The sequence below is a fragment of the Rhamphochromis longiceps genome, linkage group LG6, assembly GCF_057381845.1.
Source record: "Rhamphochromis longiceps isolate RC_006_pf linkage group LG6, R_longiceps_female_GT1.1, whole genome shotgun sequence".
In the NCBI taxonomy this organism is placed as follows: domain Eukaryota; kingdom Metazoa; phylum Chordata; class Actinopteri; order Cichliformes; family Cichlidae; genus Rhamphochromis; species Rhamphochromis longiceps.
The window spans coordinates 8,226,001-8,242,417 of record NC_140562.1 but is presented as its reverse complement, the minus strand read 5'-3'; the positions used below and the strand labels follow the sequence as shown (position 1 = coordinate 8,242,417).

General features: G+C 42.1%; 1 protein-coding gene across 2 annotated transcripts in view; it reads left to right on the top strand.

The window, feature by feature from the left end:
• The window catches only part of LOC146667450 (glutamate receptor 2-like), a 114,823-nt gene that overhangs the window by 83,777 nt on the left and 14,629 nt on the right, over nt 1–16,417 (top strand). Inside the window, exons 18-19 of one of the 2 annotated variants that reach the window (XM_085409121.1) lie at nt 3,179–3,313; nt 10,241–10,416. In XM_085409121.1, the coding sequence (XP_085265247.1) occupies nt 3,179–3,313; nt 10,241–10,411 (306 nt within the window). In that variant the 3' untranslated portion in view covers nt 10,412–10,416. The remainder of the gene's footprint in view (nt 1–3,178; nt 3,314–10,240; nt 10,417–16,417) is intronic. The other variant, XM_085409122.1, reaches the window with a different exon arrangement.

Here is a 16,417-nt window from a genome sequence, read left to right as displayed (position 1 = left end):
GGTGAAAATTGCCTGGCCACTCTGTTATACAGATGCTGCTGACGTTGCTGGACCTTCCTCCCAGCTTTCATTAATTAGGTTGAGCACCCCACACGGCTTCCTGGCAAACAGTAGTTCAAAGGGAGAAAATCCCATGGTGGCCTGGGGCACCTCCCGCACTGCAAATAGCAGAGGGTCTAACCAGTGATCCCAATTGTGTTCATCCTCATGTATGAACTTCAGAATCATGGACTTTAAAGTCTTATTCAGCCACTCCACCAGCCCATCAGTCTGAGGGTGGTAGACGCTTTTCTGAATAGATTTAATGCCCCATGATTTGTACAGTTTCTTCAGTGTGCAAGACATGAACCACATGCCTTGGTCAGTCAGTATTTCTTTCGGAATACGGACTCGGGAGATGACCTGAAACAGTGCCTGCACCACACTCTTTGCAGTGATGGTTTGCAACGACACTGTTTCTGGGTGTTTCTGGCATTGCATAATCAACTAGAACCAATACAAAGTGATAGCCACTTGCACTCCGGTGAAATGGCCCGATGAGGTCCACGCCAATACTTTCAAATGGGACCTCCAACAATGGTAGGGGTTCGCAAAGTCACTTTTGGTATGGCTGGCTGGTTAATGAGTTGGTATTCCGGACAAGATGCGCACCAGCGGTGCACATCCTCTCGGATACCTGGCCCATAAAATTGGGTCATAATTTGCTCCAGAGTCTTGTCAAATCCCATATGCCCTGTCTTAGGGTTATAGTGAGCTGCCTGGAAAATCATTTCTCGGCGGCTTTGTGGTACCAACAACTGGGTGTGTGTCTCCTCCGTGCGAGTGTCACGACTCACTCGATATAGCCTGTCTTCTAACAATAAACAATGTCCCGCCCTCCATGGCTAGGGTGCAGCGCCAGCCCCTTCCGGGCCCTGGGAAGGCAGAATGGAGAGAAAGAGGTTACTGGGGTGCAGTGTAGGGGGCCCTCCACTGGAGCAGTTGCTGGAACCCATCGCCTCAGCACTGTCACAGGGGCCTGTGTCCCTGTTGGCTGTCTGGCCCCTCCGCTCTGGCTGCCAGCAAAATGGACAGCCACCCCCACACTCGCGGACTGGTGGCAATGCACCCACCGCTATGTGTCTGCAGACAGCCCTTTTCCATGGACTGCTCCTGCACAACTTTCCCTAGCATGTGGGCCTCCCCTTCTGGACTTCCCGGGCTGTAGCCACCTCGCCGACGCATCATGCAGGTTCCAGGCCCAGGCAAACGGTTGCTCCTCCTCCGTCATCCGGCAGGCCTGGAATCTGCAGTGGCTGCATAGGTGGCATGGCTTGCGGGTCCGACATGGCAACAGGGTTTTTGGCACCAGTGTGAAAATGGACCAAAAGTGGACACACTGTTTATTATTTTTATTTTCCCTTTTTATTGCTGTGACACACACTGCTGACAATTTCTTTGTTGTTATTCTGGCTCGGCACCCATGGGTGCAGCTTTACAGCTGCACTCTGACACACCTCTCCACTCTCTGCTCCGGCTTCACTAAATCACACAGGAAGAGAGAAAGAGCTCAATAACTAAAATAAAACACACCTGTGCCACCAACCTCCCTGTCACTGCCCCTTGAGCTCACTGCTCCACCCCTCCCCTGCAGCTGAGCCATGGACCACACTTCTGCATGTATTCTGTTTAATTGGGCAAATTCCCATGTCTGCTGCAATTTCCACAAGAGGAGAACTGCTCTGATGTTCCACAACCAGAAAGCTGAGAAGTTGATACCCCTTGAAGTTTTACCACAACAACCAGTCCCTTTTCTTAAAAAGAGGAACCATCACTCTAGTTTGCCAATCCAGAGGTACCACCCCAGACCTTCACAGTGTTAAAGAGGCATATCAACCAACTCTGGGCCAAAATGGCAAGAGCCTTGAGGAACACAGAGTGAACAGATTGGTTGTGGTCTCTCTGGGTGCAGGGCCCAAGTGATGTGCAAGTTGTTCCCCTCATCCACCAATTACCTTATGACAATAGTTCCCGACAGCTGCTTTAGCCTTAGATGAATAATACTGTCCATTCAAACACTGTACCCAGCCTGCCTTGGAATGCTGCTGTGGGAGTTGAAGATCTCACAGATCTGGGTTGTAGCCAGCTCACTCAGTGTATTTTATTGTGCAGCTGATGTGTCTGGCTTCTTCCCCCGCTACGTGATCCAACTGACTACCAGATACTAAACAGTTACAGGTTCAGCTCCTCTCTTCATCCAAGTGTTCAATACATATAGCTGATGTACAAGTTACGTGATTAGGTGAGTCCAACTCAACCTCATGTCTCTCTCAACTTCATGGACAAGCTCAAGGTCCTTCCCCTTTAAAGAGGTCAGATTCCATGTCCCTGTAGCCAAATTTGAAAGCTAAATTTCAGAAAATCAGGGCCTCTACTTTCCCAACACCCCAGCCATTACCATACATACCATACATTGCAGGCTCTTTGTTCTCAGGCTCTTGCCCTCGCTCCACTGTGGAGCTCAAGAAAGGTAACTTGGGCCCTTGGTTTTTCAATCATCATAAGACTGTTCTGAATTGCTCTTAGTCTAGCCTCTCACCCAGGATCCTACGAGGTGCCATCGGCCCTAGAAACATAGCTTCCAGGATCACTAGGGCATACAAACCTCTCCAACATGGTAACGTAAAAAAATCAAAGGAGGGGGTGACAGATAAAATTTATTTCTGTTATCATTATTTAGTATTGTGAAGCTTGTCCCAGTTCCTGACCTTTTTGACACCAAGGTTGCAATAATCACTTTGAAATATTCTAATAATCTGAGATCCTGACTTTTTGATTTTCATTAACTTGAGGCCATAATCATTGAAAATAAAACAAAAAAGGCTTGAAATGTTTCTTATATGCAGAGATACAGAATGATTAAGGTTGAAGACAGTGTTCTACATGTAAAGTTTTAATCTAGGTCATTTATAATATATTTAGCTTGACTGATTTAGGTTCAGTTTGAGTCTACTTTTGAGTAGACCTTCCCAGTAAATAAAGTTAGCTATTAATATAAGAGCATGCCGCTAGAACTTTCTCTGGGGTTTCTGATGATTTTTCTTCCTTGTGTGTGTGTGTGTGTGTGTGTGTGTGTGTGTGTGTGTGTGTGTGTGTGTGTGTGTGTGTGTGTGTGTGTGTGTGTGTGTGTGCATACTAGGAGAAGACCAGCGCACTCTCTCTTAGTAATGTAGCAGGAGTCTTCTACATCCTGGTTGGAGGTCTGGGATTAGCCATGATGGTGGCACTGGTCGAGTTTTGCTACAAGAGTCGTGCAGAAGCCAAAAAAATGAAGGTATATGATCTTTAGAAGTACAAGCTGAATTTGAATTTCAATCTTAAACAATAATATAAGATTATATATTAACAATGTTGAAATAAAGTTTATTGAGGATTCTCACTAAAAACATGATGTGAAACATGATGGAATTAATCCTCCACAAACAGAAAGGTCTTACGGTTAATGAATCGTGAAAGTGATAACAGTATACCAGTGGATTCCACTATCTGATACTAATTAGTACTAAAAATTAATGAATTTTAAATTAATAGTAAGAAAGGCTTCCCAGTGTTTTAAGTGTTCAAATTTCAAATCTTTTTATTTGTTTTAAAGATTGAAAAATAGCATGACTCACAGAACAATACAATCACAATAACAGGTGCTAAGAGCTATCAGGTTAAAGAAAAATTGGTGGAGAGTCCCTATGAGAGTGTCCCCAAAAGGGTCATGGACCCCCTATTGATCCTCTACTGAGTCACAGGAGCCAAGGTGTGAAACCTAGCCCAGTCCTATCATGGCCAGCCTGGGCCATTTGAGGTCAAATGGCCCAGGCTCTTAAAACATGTGGTAATCCCAATTGGTCTTTCATCAAGTCAGCAAAGATGCACAAAAAGAAGACCAGACTCCAACTAGGGACGACCAGAAATGGGACTCTCTAACAATTGTGCTTAGAACTGAAGAAGCTTCTCAGATCAGAGGTGAAACGTTTTCAAGGAAACTTTAAAAAGTCCAGACGTTTTTTTTCCAAGCTCCGTAGACTACGATGACCTGGATGTCTGAGAACCTTCACAGACACATTATGCACTGTCACTTCTACTACTACTGATATCCATTTAGATTCTTTTCTCTAACTTAAGTACTTCATACAAACCTGTGTCTATTAGACCCCATTTCTATAAGACAGCTCTAAGAATGGAATGGAAGTAATTAATGCTTCAGTCTTATTACAATCTTTCTGACTCTATTAATGGGCTACATACCACAGGCTTTTAAGGGGGGGCAGTAGTTAAACTGTTACTTGAAAAACCATCACTTAACCAAACTGTCTTAGCTATAACAATACACCAAATTTCTTTTTATCTCTAAATTTCTTGAAGGAGTAGTTGTAAAACAGCTTACTGATTTGCAGAGCAGTGGTTTAAAGAGTTTCAGTCAGGTTTCAGAGCTTATCACAGCAAAGCAAAGCATTAATGAAATGATCTTGTGGGCTCTGACTGTTGACTCATCTCAGTCAGTGCGATGTTTGATCCTGTTAACCATATTTTATTACAGATTACAGCATGCTGTAGGTATTAAGCGTATGAGGTGGCTTCCATCTTATCTATCTAATAGACTTTATTCCTGGCCTGGCCCCAACCGATCACGGCAAATGGCTCCCCCTCCCCGAGCCTGGTTCTGCAGGTTTCTGGAAGTTTCTTCCTGTTAAAAGGGAGTTATTCTTTCCCACTGTCCCCAAAGTGTTTGCCCGTAGGGGGACACATAATTGTAGGGATTTTCTCTGTTTTCCTTGCATTAATTTTTTTATATTAGAAGACAAAGTACCTTGCGGCAACTGTTGTTGTGATTTGGCTCTATATAAATAAAATTGTATTGACTTGAAATGAAACTTGTTGAGAATAAGGGGAGGGAGACAGGGCAAAAAAACACAATGTGACTCTTGAACTTGGGCTTTAGACTTGAATAGGGAAAATTTCAACTGCTGTGCACATTTCAGCAGAGGTGACTTTTTACCAGGTCTACTGAATGGACGCAGCTACGGTGTAAATATTTAAAATCAACAAACCCACCCACCCCACTGATATTGCCGTGAAAATACTCAAAGCCTGACAAAGCAGACATCGGCATTACAAGAGAGCTTGCCAAACTTGGTGAGTCAACTCCAGCTCATATCAGGAAGTGTATAGGACGTAAGGAAATGCAAAAGCATTGTGACCCAGACATAAGAGCATGACTGCAGCAGTATCTGGTTTAGCAAAAATACTTGGCGTACTTGGAAATATAACTGGAACACTGAGTTTAAGCTTCACTCATCATGGATGACAAGGATTGGATGGACTGATAAGGAAGTGTCCTGGAGACCAGAGAGAAACCAGACATATAGGTCATGTATACCATACACTTTACATGATGCAAATGTAAGCATATTATACCTACATTTGTACATAATCACAGTTCTACAAGTAAAGTCAAGTTTGTCAGGATGTCATTTGGATGTTAGTTTATTTTAATGAATTGATTTCGGAATATGGCATTGGGAACACTTTTGAGTGTCAAATGGTAAAACAGCCAGCACAATGACCCTTTAAACAATTGCCACACATGTGTACGTTAAATGTAGGCCTACGGTGTTAGTCTGACAAACAGAGTCATTATAATGGAAACAGGCTTCGGTAACTGACGTGCTTCGGGTACAGATGTGGCCATGGTTGTAGCGCTGCTCTGGTGATGTGGTCAGGCTTTGAACCTGTGTCATAATCCATGAGTGTAAGGGGTAATTTCCATGAACACCTTGAACTAAGATGATCATCATAATGAAATCCTGATCATTGGAAAATAAAAAAGATACTCCTAAAAGCCAATCTTCTCTATACTCTCCGTCCTACAGTTTTTGAAAAAGTCTGCTCCCCTGGAAATCAGAGGCATCATAAACAGACCCTGGATACACCCCTGGATATCACACTTATTATAATGTTTATAGATTAGCAAAATACTTGCACAATAATTGAGAATGTGTACTTCCTATTATGGAACACATGGTCAGTTTCAGGGATTAACAATACATGTATTTGGTTAGTTTGAAACTCCTGTTTTACTTGCTGAAGGGCATCCTCGCTAGTTGGGAATGCGCTGGACCTCTACACTCTTTTCATTAGTAACGTCACCACCTGGAACAAAGCTAATAAAATCCCTGCCACAGAAGCTATAGTACATTGAAATGAACTCAACGCCAAAAGCTGAAGAGCTGAAAGAAGATTGGTTCCTGTGCTTGGTAATCTATATGTTTTAATCACATTTTTGTCTGACATTCCTAATAAACTGACACAATCAGAATCAGAATCAGAATCGTGTTTATTGGCCAAGTATATGTGCAGACACATACAGGGAATTTGGTTCCGGTAGATGGTGGCTCTCAAGCACAGCAATGTAAATCTCACACACACACACACACACACACACACACACACACACACACACACACACACACACACACACACACACACACACGTGTCTATATATACACATTACACATACATACACAAAGCTGTGTAAACCAACTATAAATAACGAATCTAAACTTATATACATAAAATACAGAAATGAATGAGGTGGAATGAATACTACAAAATGTACATAAGGTGCAGCTGCAGTCTGGCAGTGGGAGCAGTGTGACAGGTCAACTGTTAAGAAGGGAGATGGCGAGGGGAAAGAAACTGTTCCTGTGTCGGGTGGTCCTGGTCTGCAGGCTTCTGTACCGTCTGCCAGAGGGCAGCAGATCAAAAAGTCTGTGTCCAGGGTGTGAGGGGTCTGTGATGATTTTCCCTGCCCGTTTCCTGGTTCTTGAGAGGTACAGATCCTGGATGGAGGGCAGGGGGGTGCCGATGATCCTTTCTGCTGCCCGTACAGTCTGCTGCAGTCTGCTCCTGTCCTGTTTAGTGGCTGCTCCATACCAGACTGTGATGGAGGAGCACAGGACAGACTCAATGACCGCAGTGTAGAACTGGATCAGCAGCTCCTGTGGAAGACTGTACTTCCCCAGTTGTCTCAGGAAGTACATCCTCTGCTGGGTCTTTTTGAGGATGGAGTTGATGTTGGTCTCCCACTTCAGGTCCTGGGAGATGGTTGTACCCAGGAACTTGAAGGTCTTCACAGTTGACACAGGGCTGCCTGATATGGTGAGGGGGAGCAGAGTTGAGGGATGTCTCCTGAAGTCCACTGTCATCTCTACAGTTTTAAGAGTGTTCAGCTCCAGATTGTGCTGACTACACCAGTGTACCAGCCGCTCAACTTCCTGCCGGTATGCAGACTCATCACCATCTTGAATGAGGCCAATGACAGTGGTGTCATCTGCAAACTTTAGGAGTTTGACAGCCGAGTTCTTGGAAGTGCAGTCGTTAGTGTAGAGGGAGAACAGTAGTGGTGAGAGGACACATCCTTGAGGGGCACCAATACTGAGGGACCGGGTTTCAGAGGTGATCTCCCCCAGCCTCACTTGTTGCTTTCTGTCTGTCAGGAAGCTGGTGATCCACTGACAGGTAGCTGGTGACACGCTGAGCTGGGAGAGTTTGGAGGAAAGAAGTTCAGGCACAATGGTGTTAAAAGCCGAACTAAAGTCCACAAATAGGACCCTGGCATAAGTTCCCGGGCGGTCAAGGTGTTGCAGGATGTAATGCAGCCCCGTGTTCACTGCATCATCCACCGACCTGTTTGCCCGGTAGGCAAACTGCAGAGGGTCCAGCTGGTGGCCTGTAATGTCTTTCAGATGGGCTAACACCAGTCGTTCGAAGGATTTCATGACCACAGACGTCAAGGCGACAGGTCTGTAGTCATTCAGTCCTGTGATGGTGGGTTTCTTGGGAACAGGGATGATGGTGGAGCGTTTGAAACAGGAGGGAACTTCACACAGCTCCAGGGATCTGTTGAAGATGCGAGTAAAGATGGGAGCCAGCTGTTCAGCACAGGTTTTGAGGCAGGAGGGTGAGACGCCGTCTGGTCCGGGGGCTTTCCTGGGCTTCTGTTTCTGGAATAGTCGGCTCACATCCTCAGTGTGTATTCTGAGTTTCAGGGAGGAGGAAAGGGGGGTGAGAGGTGTGGTGGAGGTCGTTGAGTCTGGATTGGAGAGGGTGGTGGTGGTCGTTGAGTCTGGATTGGGGAGGATGGGGGTGGTCGTTGAGTCTTGATTGGGGAGGGTGGTGGTGTTCGTTAGGTCTGGATTGGGGAGGGTGGGGGTGGTCGTTGAGACTGGATTGGGGAGGGGGAGGGTGAAGGGCGGAGAGGTGGAAGGTGTGTTGGGGGTCAATGTCTGAAGCAATGTCCCTGGTGAGGGGAGGGTGGGGCGTGGGAGTCTGTCCGTCTCAAACCTGCAATAGAAAGTGTTTAACTCGTTGGTCAGGTCTTTGTTTGCTTCAATAGTGGGTGGGGGGCGTCTGTAGCTGGTGATTTCCTGCAGGCCCCTCCACACTGATGCAGGGTCGTTGGCTGAGAGCCGTTAAAGTGGAGTATTAGAGACCAAGCAGTCAAGAACATACAGGAACAGGTGTATTCTTCAAAATATGAGTTTTATTATAGCCCCATTTCAAAAATATACAGTCACAGAATAAGCTATTTTAAGAACTAATTGAGCCTATAAGAGAGGTCAACTAAACAGAATTCTGCTCAAAAAAATAATACTTAACTAAATATCATAACTCAACAAACTGACCTGCCCAAATGAGAGACAGCAGAGGGGACAATAACTAAACATAATACAGAAAAACTAACAGCAGCCAGGTAACTCAAAAAGAACAGAAAATTAATTATTAACCACTCAGCAATAATTGCTGCAATAGCAAAAGACAAATATTATAAGCAATAATAATAAGTTTCCCATAAGTCCCATAAGATAATACAATAACATGCTTTTTTTCAGTGTTAAATATTGCCGCAATTAGCAGTACTTTGCATGTTGCAAACATTAGTTAGTAGTTGGCACCATGTTTCACACCGCGAGAAAGGAACTCACAGAAATGCATATGCAAGAGGGTGAGTCACAAAAATATCAGGTCCCACTTCTTACACAAAATTTTGTCTTAGTAAATACTTTTTTTTTTTAAAACTTTAAATACTTACTTTTAATTTTTACACCAAAACACACTTTGCACTGGTGCAAAGGTTAGTAACTCTGGCCCTTGGGCTGTGGACAGGGCTGGACTGGGACAAAAATTTGGCCCTGGCAGGAAGCCCACCATGATCACTCAAAAATAAATTAAATAAATATGTCATGTATACACATATTATGTTGATTATAGATATTAATTGTTATTGGTACAGTTGTACTTTTGTTAGGACATCTTAGTTGCACTGCAGTGCAACATGTTACAATTAAAAGCCACACTTTAGCTATTAGGAGTGGTTTATGGTCAAAGTAGCCATTCATTTTACCTATATCCTTGAATCTTTCCTTTCCTAATTATGTTAATTTCACCTTACTCCATCTCTTCCTCACTTAGTTGTTGAGACTGCTGTCCCACCTCCTACTCTTCTCCACAGCTGGTGCTACCAACAGCAGCCTCCTGTGAACCAGGGCTTGTTACTAGTTGTTGCTGGTACTGCTGTTGACGGTGCAGCAGCAGGCCCGACAGCTAACGTGTTGGTTAACTGGACATATTTTACTGCATCTACTTTTAGTTTCTTTTTCTATTTAGCTTTACAGCTCCACCTTTTCACTACTTTTTCCACACTAAACTCTTCTTCAAGGTGCACATCGAAGGTATGATGAAGTGTAAGTAATGAAAGTTGTATGAATGTATGAGCTGTTGTACAGCTAGTGTGCAGCAGCCCTTCAATTGACCCACCGGCCCAAAAGTGCATTGGCCACCAGGAACATACCCAGTAGACCAGTCCAGAGAGAGAGAGAGAGAGAGAGAGAGAGAGAGAGAGAGAGAGAGAGAGAGAGAGAGAGAGATAGATAGATAGATAGATAGATAGATAGATAGATAGATAGAGTTCTAAATGGCTGTCATGTTTTTTTTTTATTATTTTACCACATTCTTTGCATGGATGGACACGGAGACTATTTTCTTTCTTTTGACTTCTGCCATATTTTGCTTTTTCAATTATTATTGGTCTTATAGCTCAAACTACTATTGTCACTTTGTAACTTAAAGTAACAATAATAACAGTTATACTAATTTTTCTTAGAAAAATCACTGCAGCAATAACCATGACTTTATTTTTGTTATGAAGGTGGCAGCCAACACCTTGTCATCACCCCAGCACACAGGAAACTACACACACACTCTGCCTTCTCCTCAACATCCCCCCAACTACAACCTGCTGTCCCCCAGCCACCAGCCAAACTACGCCACCTATAAAGAAGGCTACAACGTTTACGGCATTGAGAGCGTCAAGATCTAACACGGGTAGGAGAGTGATGATTGATGGCTAAAAGTGTCCTTACCTTACAGCCATAGACAATGTTTGTGTCATAGACATTCAACTAATTGGTGTTAAATCATCTTTTCAAACATCCATTTAAATTCAATTTACAGCTGTATTCATATCAAACTGGTGCAAAGCAACCTCAGCGGCAAAAATAACGTAGAGTTGGAGTTAAACTTGTGCAGTCATTTTGTCTGTATTTACCAATGTAAAGAAAAACTTGTGAAGGGAAATAAGTAGTAAGTATATTAAATAGTTAATGCACAACTACTTGCATTTGTACTTTTCTGCACCCAGATCTAGTCATCTGCAAATCATTGTACAACTGAATTTGTGCCTTGTGTCATACTGTAGATGTTACCTAACATAGAGAATATGCAGGCAAATTTTCCAGATGCATAGTGTTTTGTTTCACAAACACTTGTGCAGATCTTGGGTTGTCCATATAATTTTTTTTTACCATTTCAGATATAAGTATACATTTCTACTTTTAATATAGTTGCAGTGTTGTCATTCGTTAGGCTAACTGATCACTCTAGTGGTGGTAAATTGGCAGATACACATGGTAAATTAAAAGAGGTGGTAGTTACTGAATGAATTAATACATTAAAAATAAAAAAAATATCATTATTATTATAGTAGTTATTTTTCTACAAAACATAATATATCTATATTATGATAACACTATAGTGTAGCAATTTATCTTTATGTACAGAAAGTTTACGACACCAGTGACCAGCAAACATTTTGTTTATAAACGAGCAAACTTTTTGTTTAAAATTTAAAAAGATGCTTGTTCTGAAATGAAAAACTAAAAATTAAGTGACATTTACTTTATAATTAATAAAGCATTGTTTAGTCATTGTTCACATACATGAACTGTTTTGACTGTGAACAACATAAATACAAAAGTTGCCATTGAGTCTCGCATTGCATTGTGATATGAGCCAGTGTGTGTTCAGAGTATGATGTGAATGCAGCAATTTTTCCTAACAAACAATACTAACACTGAGACAATAATAAAGTCTTTTTTTAAAACTTCAAAGTAAAAGATCAAAACTATGTATGGCTGTGGTACTCTTTTCCTTCGTTTACTTATTTCTCAACAGCTCGTTTGCCTCCTTCATCCCCCTTCCTTCTCTCTTCATTTTCTTTGGCTCCCATTTTTTCTCCACTCCTCTTCCAAACTTTCCTTTCTGTCCTTGCCCTCTCCTTTTCCTTCTCTCTGACTTCGTTGTTTGCCCTTTTACTTTTTGTTATGTTTGTCTGTACGTTATCCTTTTCTCCTACTCTTGTCTTAATAGCCAATCATCCTCTTTACTGAGTACTCCTATGTGACTTAATGTCAGTTTTTATTCGGTGGCCCTAATAATTTAGACTGGTAATAACACAAAATATGAGTTATTCTGTTAATTACCTAATTGGAAACAGCCCTATAATTGATTTAATGATAGATAACCTGTGATTATCCGAGTTCACAAGCCCTTAGAATATAAGAGAGAAAATTCCAATAATTCTCTTTTGAGCAAGCCCTTGGTAACAGAGGAGAATTAAAACCCCCTTTTAACAAAGAACTCTGACAGAATCAGCATTAGAGTGGCCATGGGAATTGGTTGGCAATTGAATTTAAGAGCAAATCCAAGATGGATAAAAAAAAAAACAGTCGCATCTATCTCAGTTTCTTCCTTCGTTTTGCCCCAGATTTTAGATTCAGGCTTGTGTGTGTTAAAAACTTTACCATTTAGCCTGTCGTATCAGTTCAAGACAACATTTTGCCCCAGAGTCTGTTTACCATAAAAATTTACATCCCTAATGTTAACACAATTGCTCATGGATTTCACGGTTTGGGAGAGAGACTTTGTTAGATAACAGTTGTTTTTTGGTTGCTGCTGTTTTGGTTGTTGTTTTTTGGCTTTAGAACAAAAAACAAAATTAAGCAAAGAAAGTTAGCAAGCTATGCTGTGCTTTAAGTCAGAATTTTCAGTGTCATGGTAACTTTTGTTGTGTACAAAGCCTGGTTCAGAGCAGGTCATGCTCACAGTTTTGGTTTAAAATCAACTGGAAGTGCCACTTTTCATCTATTAACCTACCTACCTGAACATATATGAAAACGTAATGCAAACATCATTGCACAATATAAGAAAACAATTTACCTTCTCCACTGATGGCACCTTGCAGCTTCCTATGTCTTTAAGATCCCACCATCTGTGTAAGGTGAAGTCCACTTGTGCACACTTACCTACACTCTTATATGCCACTCTATGATCCTCCCTCTTCTTAAATAATAATAATAATAATAATAATAATACATTTTATTTATAGGGGCCTTTAAAGATCCTCAAGGTCACCTTACATTAGTACAACAAAATAAAAACATACAGTAAACACAAAAATTAAAAAAAAATAATGTAAGTAAGTATAAATGCTAAACAAGGAAAAATAGACTAAAAGTGATGAGTATGCAATTCTGAACAGATGGGTTTTAGACACGATTTAAAAGTAGAGAGAGTTTGTAGTCGATCATGTTCACAGTACATATTCACCACAGCTATTTCCATCTTTTTCACAAAATCCATCACCATGTGTTGTTCTGCATTTCTTTTCTTAACACCATACCTAGCCAATACGTTTATTTTTGGCAAATAGTAAAACAGTTTCCACAAGCACTTCATCAGCGTCCCCTTCTCCTATAGCCGTGAGGGTGAAACCTTTAGAGATAAAAGCAAAATCCTCCAAACCCACATAAAGGCTGACGCCAGCTAAGAAATGGGGTTTATTCCCACAAGAGTTTATCGGATGCTGAGTCCAGAGCAATAGCGAGCCATTAGGGAGGCCTGTGAGTCTAAGAAATAACAACTACAGAGCGTGAGTTTCCCTGAAATGCCTGCAGACATGATAGGTTATCTACAGATCAACGGGTGGAAATTCCTTATGGGACAAGATTGATGACCCACACGAGCCTCAAAAATGTGGGAGATGATTGTGTGTTTGGAAAAGAAAAAACAGAGAAAAGAATTGAGGCAGGTCAGCATAAGACTGGGCCATATTGAGGTCATTATATCTGCATGGAGAGGGAGGTCGGCATGACCTGAAAGGTCAGAAAGTGACTCCCAGTAAATTAAAAAATAAAATGAAAAACCAGAAGCTGCTTAGCTGTAGACAACCCCAGGCTAGAGAGAACCAGGAGCTCATGAAGAATACCAGAGCTACGGGGATGGGGGGAGTGTTTTTAACCCAATTCAGTTTATTATCATTGTGTACTCCGAGGTATTTATAGTCCTCCCCAATGTCTACATGGACCTCCTGGATCGAAACAGGGGTAACACATTTCCTGGTCCTCCTAAAGTCCACAATCAGTTCTTTGGTCTTTGCCACGTTGAGCTGCAGATGATTCTGCTCGCACTGCGTGACAAATGAGTCAACAACAGCCTGGTACTCTGTTTCATCACCGTCACTCATAAGATAAAAGAGATAAAATAAGATAAACCTTTATTAGTCGCACACATGGGACCCATGGGTCTCTGTGCAGTGGCTGAAGTGCGTGGTGTAGAGGGTGAACAGGAAAGAGGCTTGTCCCTTGTGGTGCCCCTGTTTTGCTGATCCCCTTGTCAGACACACAATGTTGAAGACCCACATATTGTGATCTTCCCGTCAGGTAATCAACAATCCATGACACAATCCGGTCTTTAAGTCTGACATCATTAGCCGTGTCTGGGCCCTAACTCCGTTGCATATCTATAAGTCAAACGAACACTGCGGCATCACTGAAAGTTGAAAAACTGTCTAAATTCTTTCATCTGTAATAGAATGATCAGTGTGCTCTACCTGCTCTACCAGGTGTAACAATTAAGTTTAACATCCAGGCATCCATGAAAACAGATTTTATGACATTTAACTGAGTTAGAAGTTAGCAGGGAGTTAGCTCGCTAGCTTCCATCTAAATACATATAGCATGTGCTGACTGAGGGATTTTGGAAACAAATGAAGGCGTACAGCTCTGCTATCACTTCCAACATAAATGAAGACAGAAACTAAACAGCAGTGATGTTTGTAGAGTTATTGAAGTTGGGCTAGCTGGTATATAATGATATGCTACGTGATCGCTAGCGACACAGCTATGTTAGCATACTAAACACAGTGAAGCTGGAGGATGAACACTTTTTTCCCCTCGATAAAAGTTAACGTGAGGATTCTCGGTGGTCAGGGACAAATGGAATCGCATGGCACGCTGCTGTAAACGGACCAAACTTCAGTCAGAACAACTGAGATAATCGATTCACAATACGAGGTTAGTCATTCAAATACTGATGAAAAACTAAAAATTAAGTGAGCTGGGCTGTAGTTACATGGTAAGGTTTTAAAAACTGAGCTTTAAAATGAATAGCGGTAAGAAAATCCGAGAGAGGCCGACAGTGATCACTGACTGTTTTAGGGGCTTTTTGAGATTAAATAGAACAAGATACAAAGCATTAAAACATGTTAAAAACACGAAAGCCTTAATAAACGCAGGGTAGTTTGGGCCCGGAAGCAGGATTCGTCACGTCATCACTTAACGACCGGATAGAACAGGAGTCGGCAATCTGCGGCTCTTTAGTCCTTATAGTGCAGCTCCGCGTGGTTTGGGAAAATAAATTAGAAGTATTTAGCTGAAGTGTATTTTATTTATGTTAGTTCTTTTTTACCTTGTAGTTCTAAATTGGAAGATTATTGTGATATTGAAATATAAAAATAAAATTATATTCTTTTATTTTTTCATCGCTCAAAATAAGCGTCACACTCGCGAAAGCCGGTATGCCTGCCGAAACGCCGCGCATTTATCGAGACTTTCAACCCCAGGTAGGCCAATTATAGATCCACATTATGTCAGCAGCTATTCTCCACCGTGAACTATGTTAAAGACAAACACCGCTCACGCCTCACAGATGGCAGCTTACAGTCCTGCGTAAAGATGAAAGTCACTTCGTACAGCCCCGATTTGCAGACGCTGTGCGCAGAGGTTCAGGAGCAGAAGTCCCATTGTAAACATATCACGGCAGACACGACGATGTTTGCATGAACATGCTTTTCAGCATCTCTTTAACGACCACTTTTCACACACGGTTGTTGACGCATACAGCCGGCTGTAGCTTTTCAGCTCACAGCCCGACACTAGTGATGGGATTTTCGGCTCTTTTTAGAGAACCGGCTCTTTCGTTTCGGCTCACTAAAAAGATCCAGATCTTTCGGCTCCGAACCGGCTCTTCAGGTTGTTTTGTTGCTTTAATTAATTTATTATTAACAACAATATAAAATTATGCACAAAAGGAATTACTAATGGTTCAAGGTTCAAGGTTCTTTATTATTCGTCACATGCATAGTTATACAAGTATAACACACAGTGAAATGTAGCCTGACACGCTCCTCGACATGTGCAAAAATTGGGGGTGTAGAGGAAGAACATTATATATATATACATATATATATATACACATATAGTATATACACTGGGTGAATGTGCAGTAGTAGCAGCAAGCAGGTGAATTCTGTACATTAATATGAATAGACATCTGACTATTTTACAGGATAGACAATATAAACATATTTAAAATTAAAGGAATTGAAATGTACATTGTGCCTTGGTTTAGTGTCTGGAAGAGTCCTGTCTCAGTCAATTATAGATGATGTGAGAGGGCGGGTGTGTGTGTTTAGGGCACGGATGGCTTGGGGATAGAAGCTCCTCTTGAGTCTCTCTGTCCTTGCCCGGAAGATGCGGAACCTTCTACCAGATTGCAGAAGTTGGAACAGTTTGTTGCCAGGATGGGATGGGTCCTTCAGTATCTGCGCTGCTCTAGTCCGGCATCTCCTGGTGTAGGTGTCCTGAAGCGGGGGGAGAGCAATCCTGCAGCAGTGTTCTGCTGTACGGATCACTCTCTGGAGAGCTTTTTGGTCCTTCACACAGCTGTTCCCGAACCACGATGTCATGTTCTGTGTGAGGATGCTCTC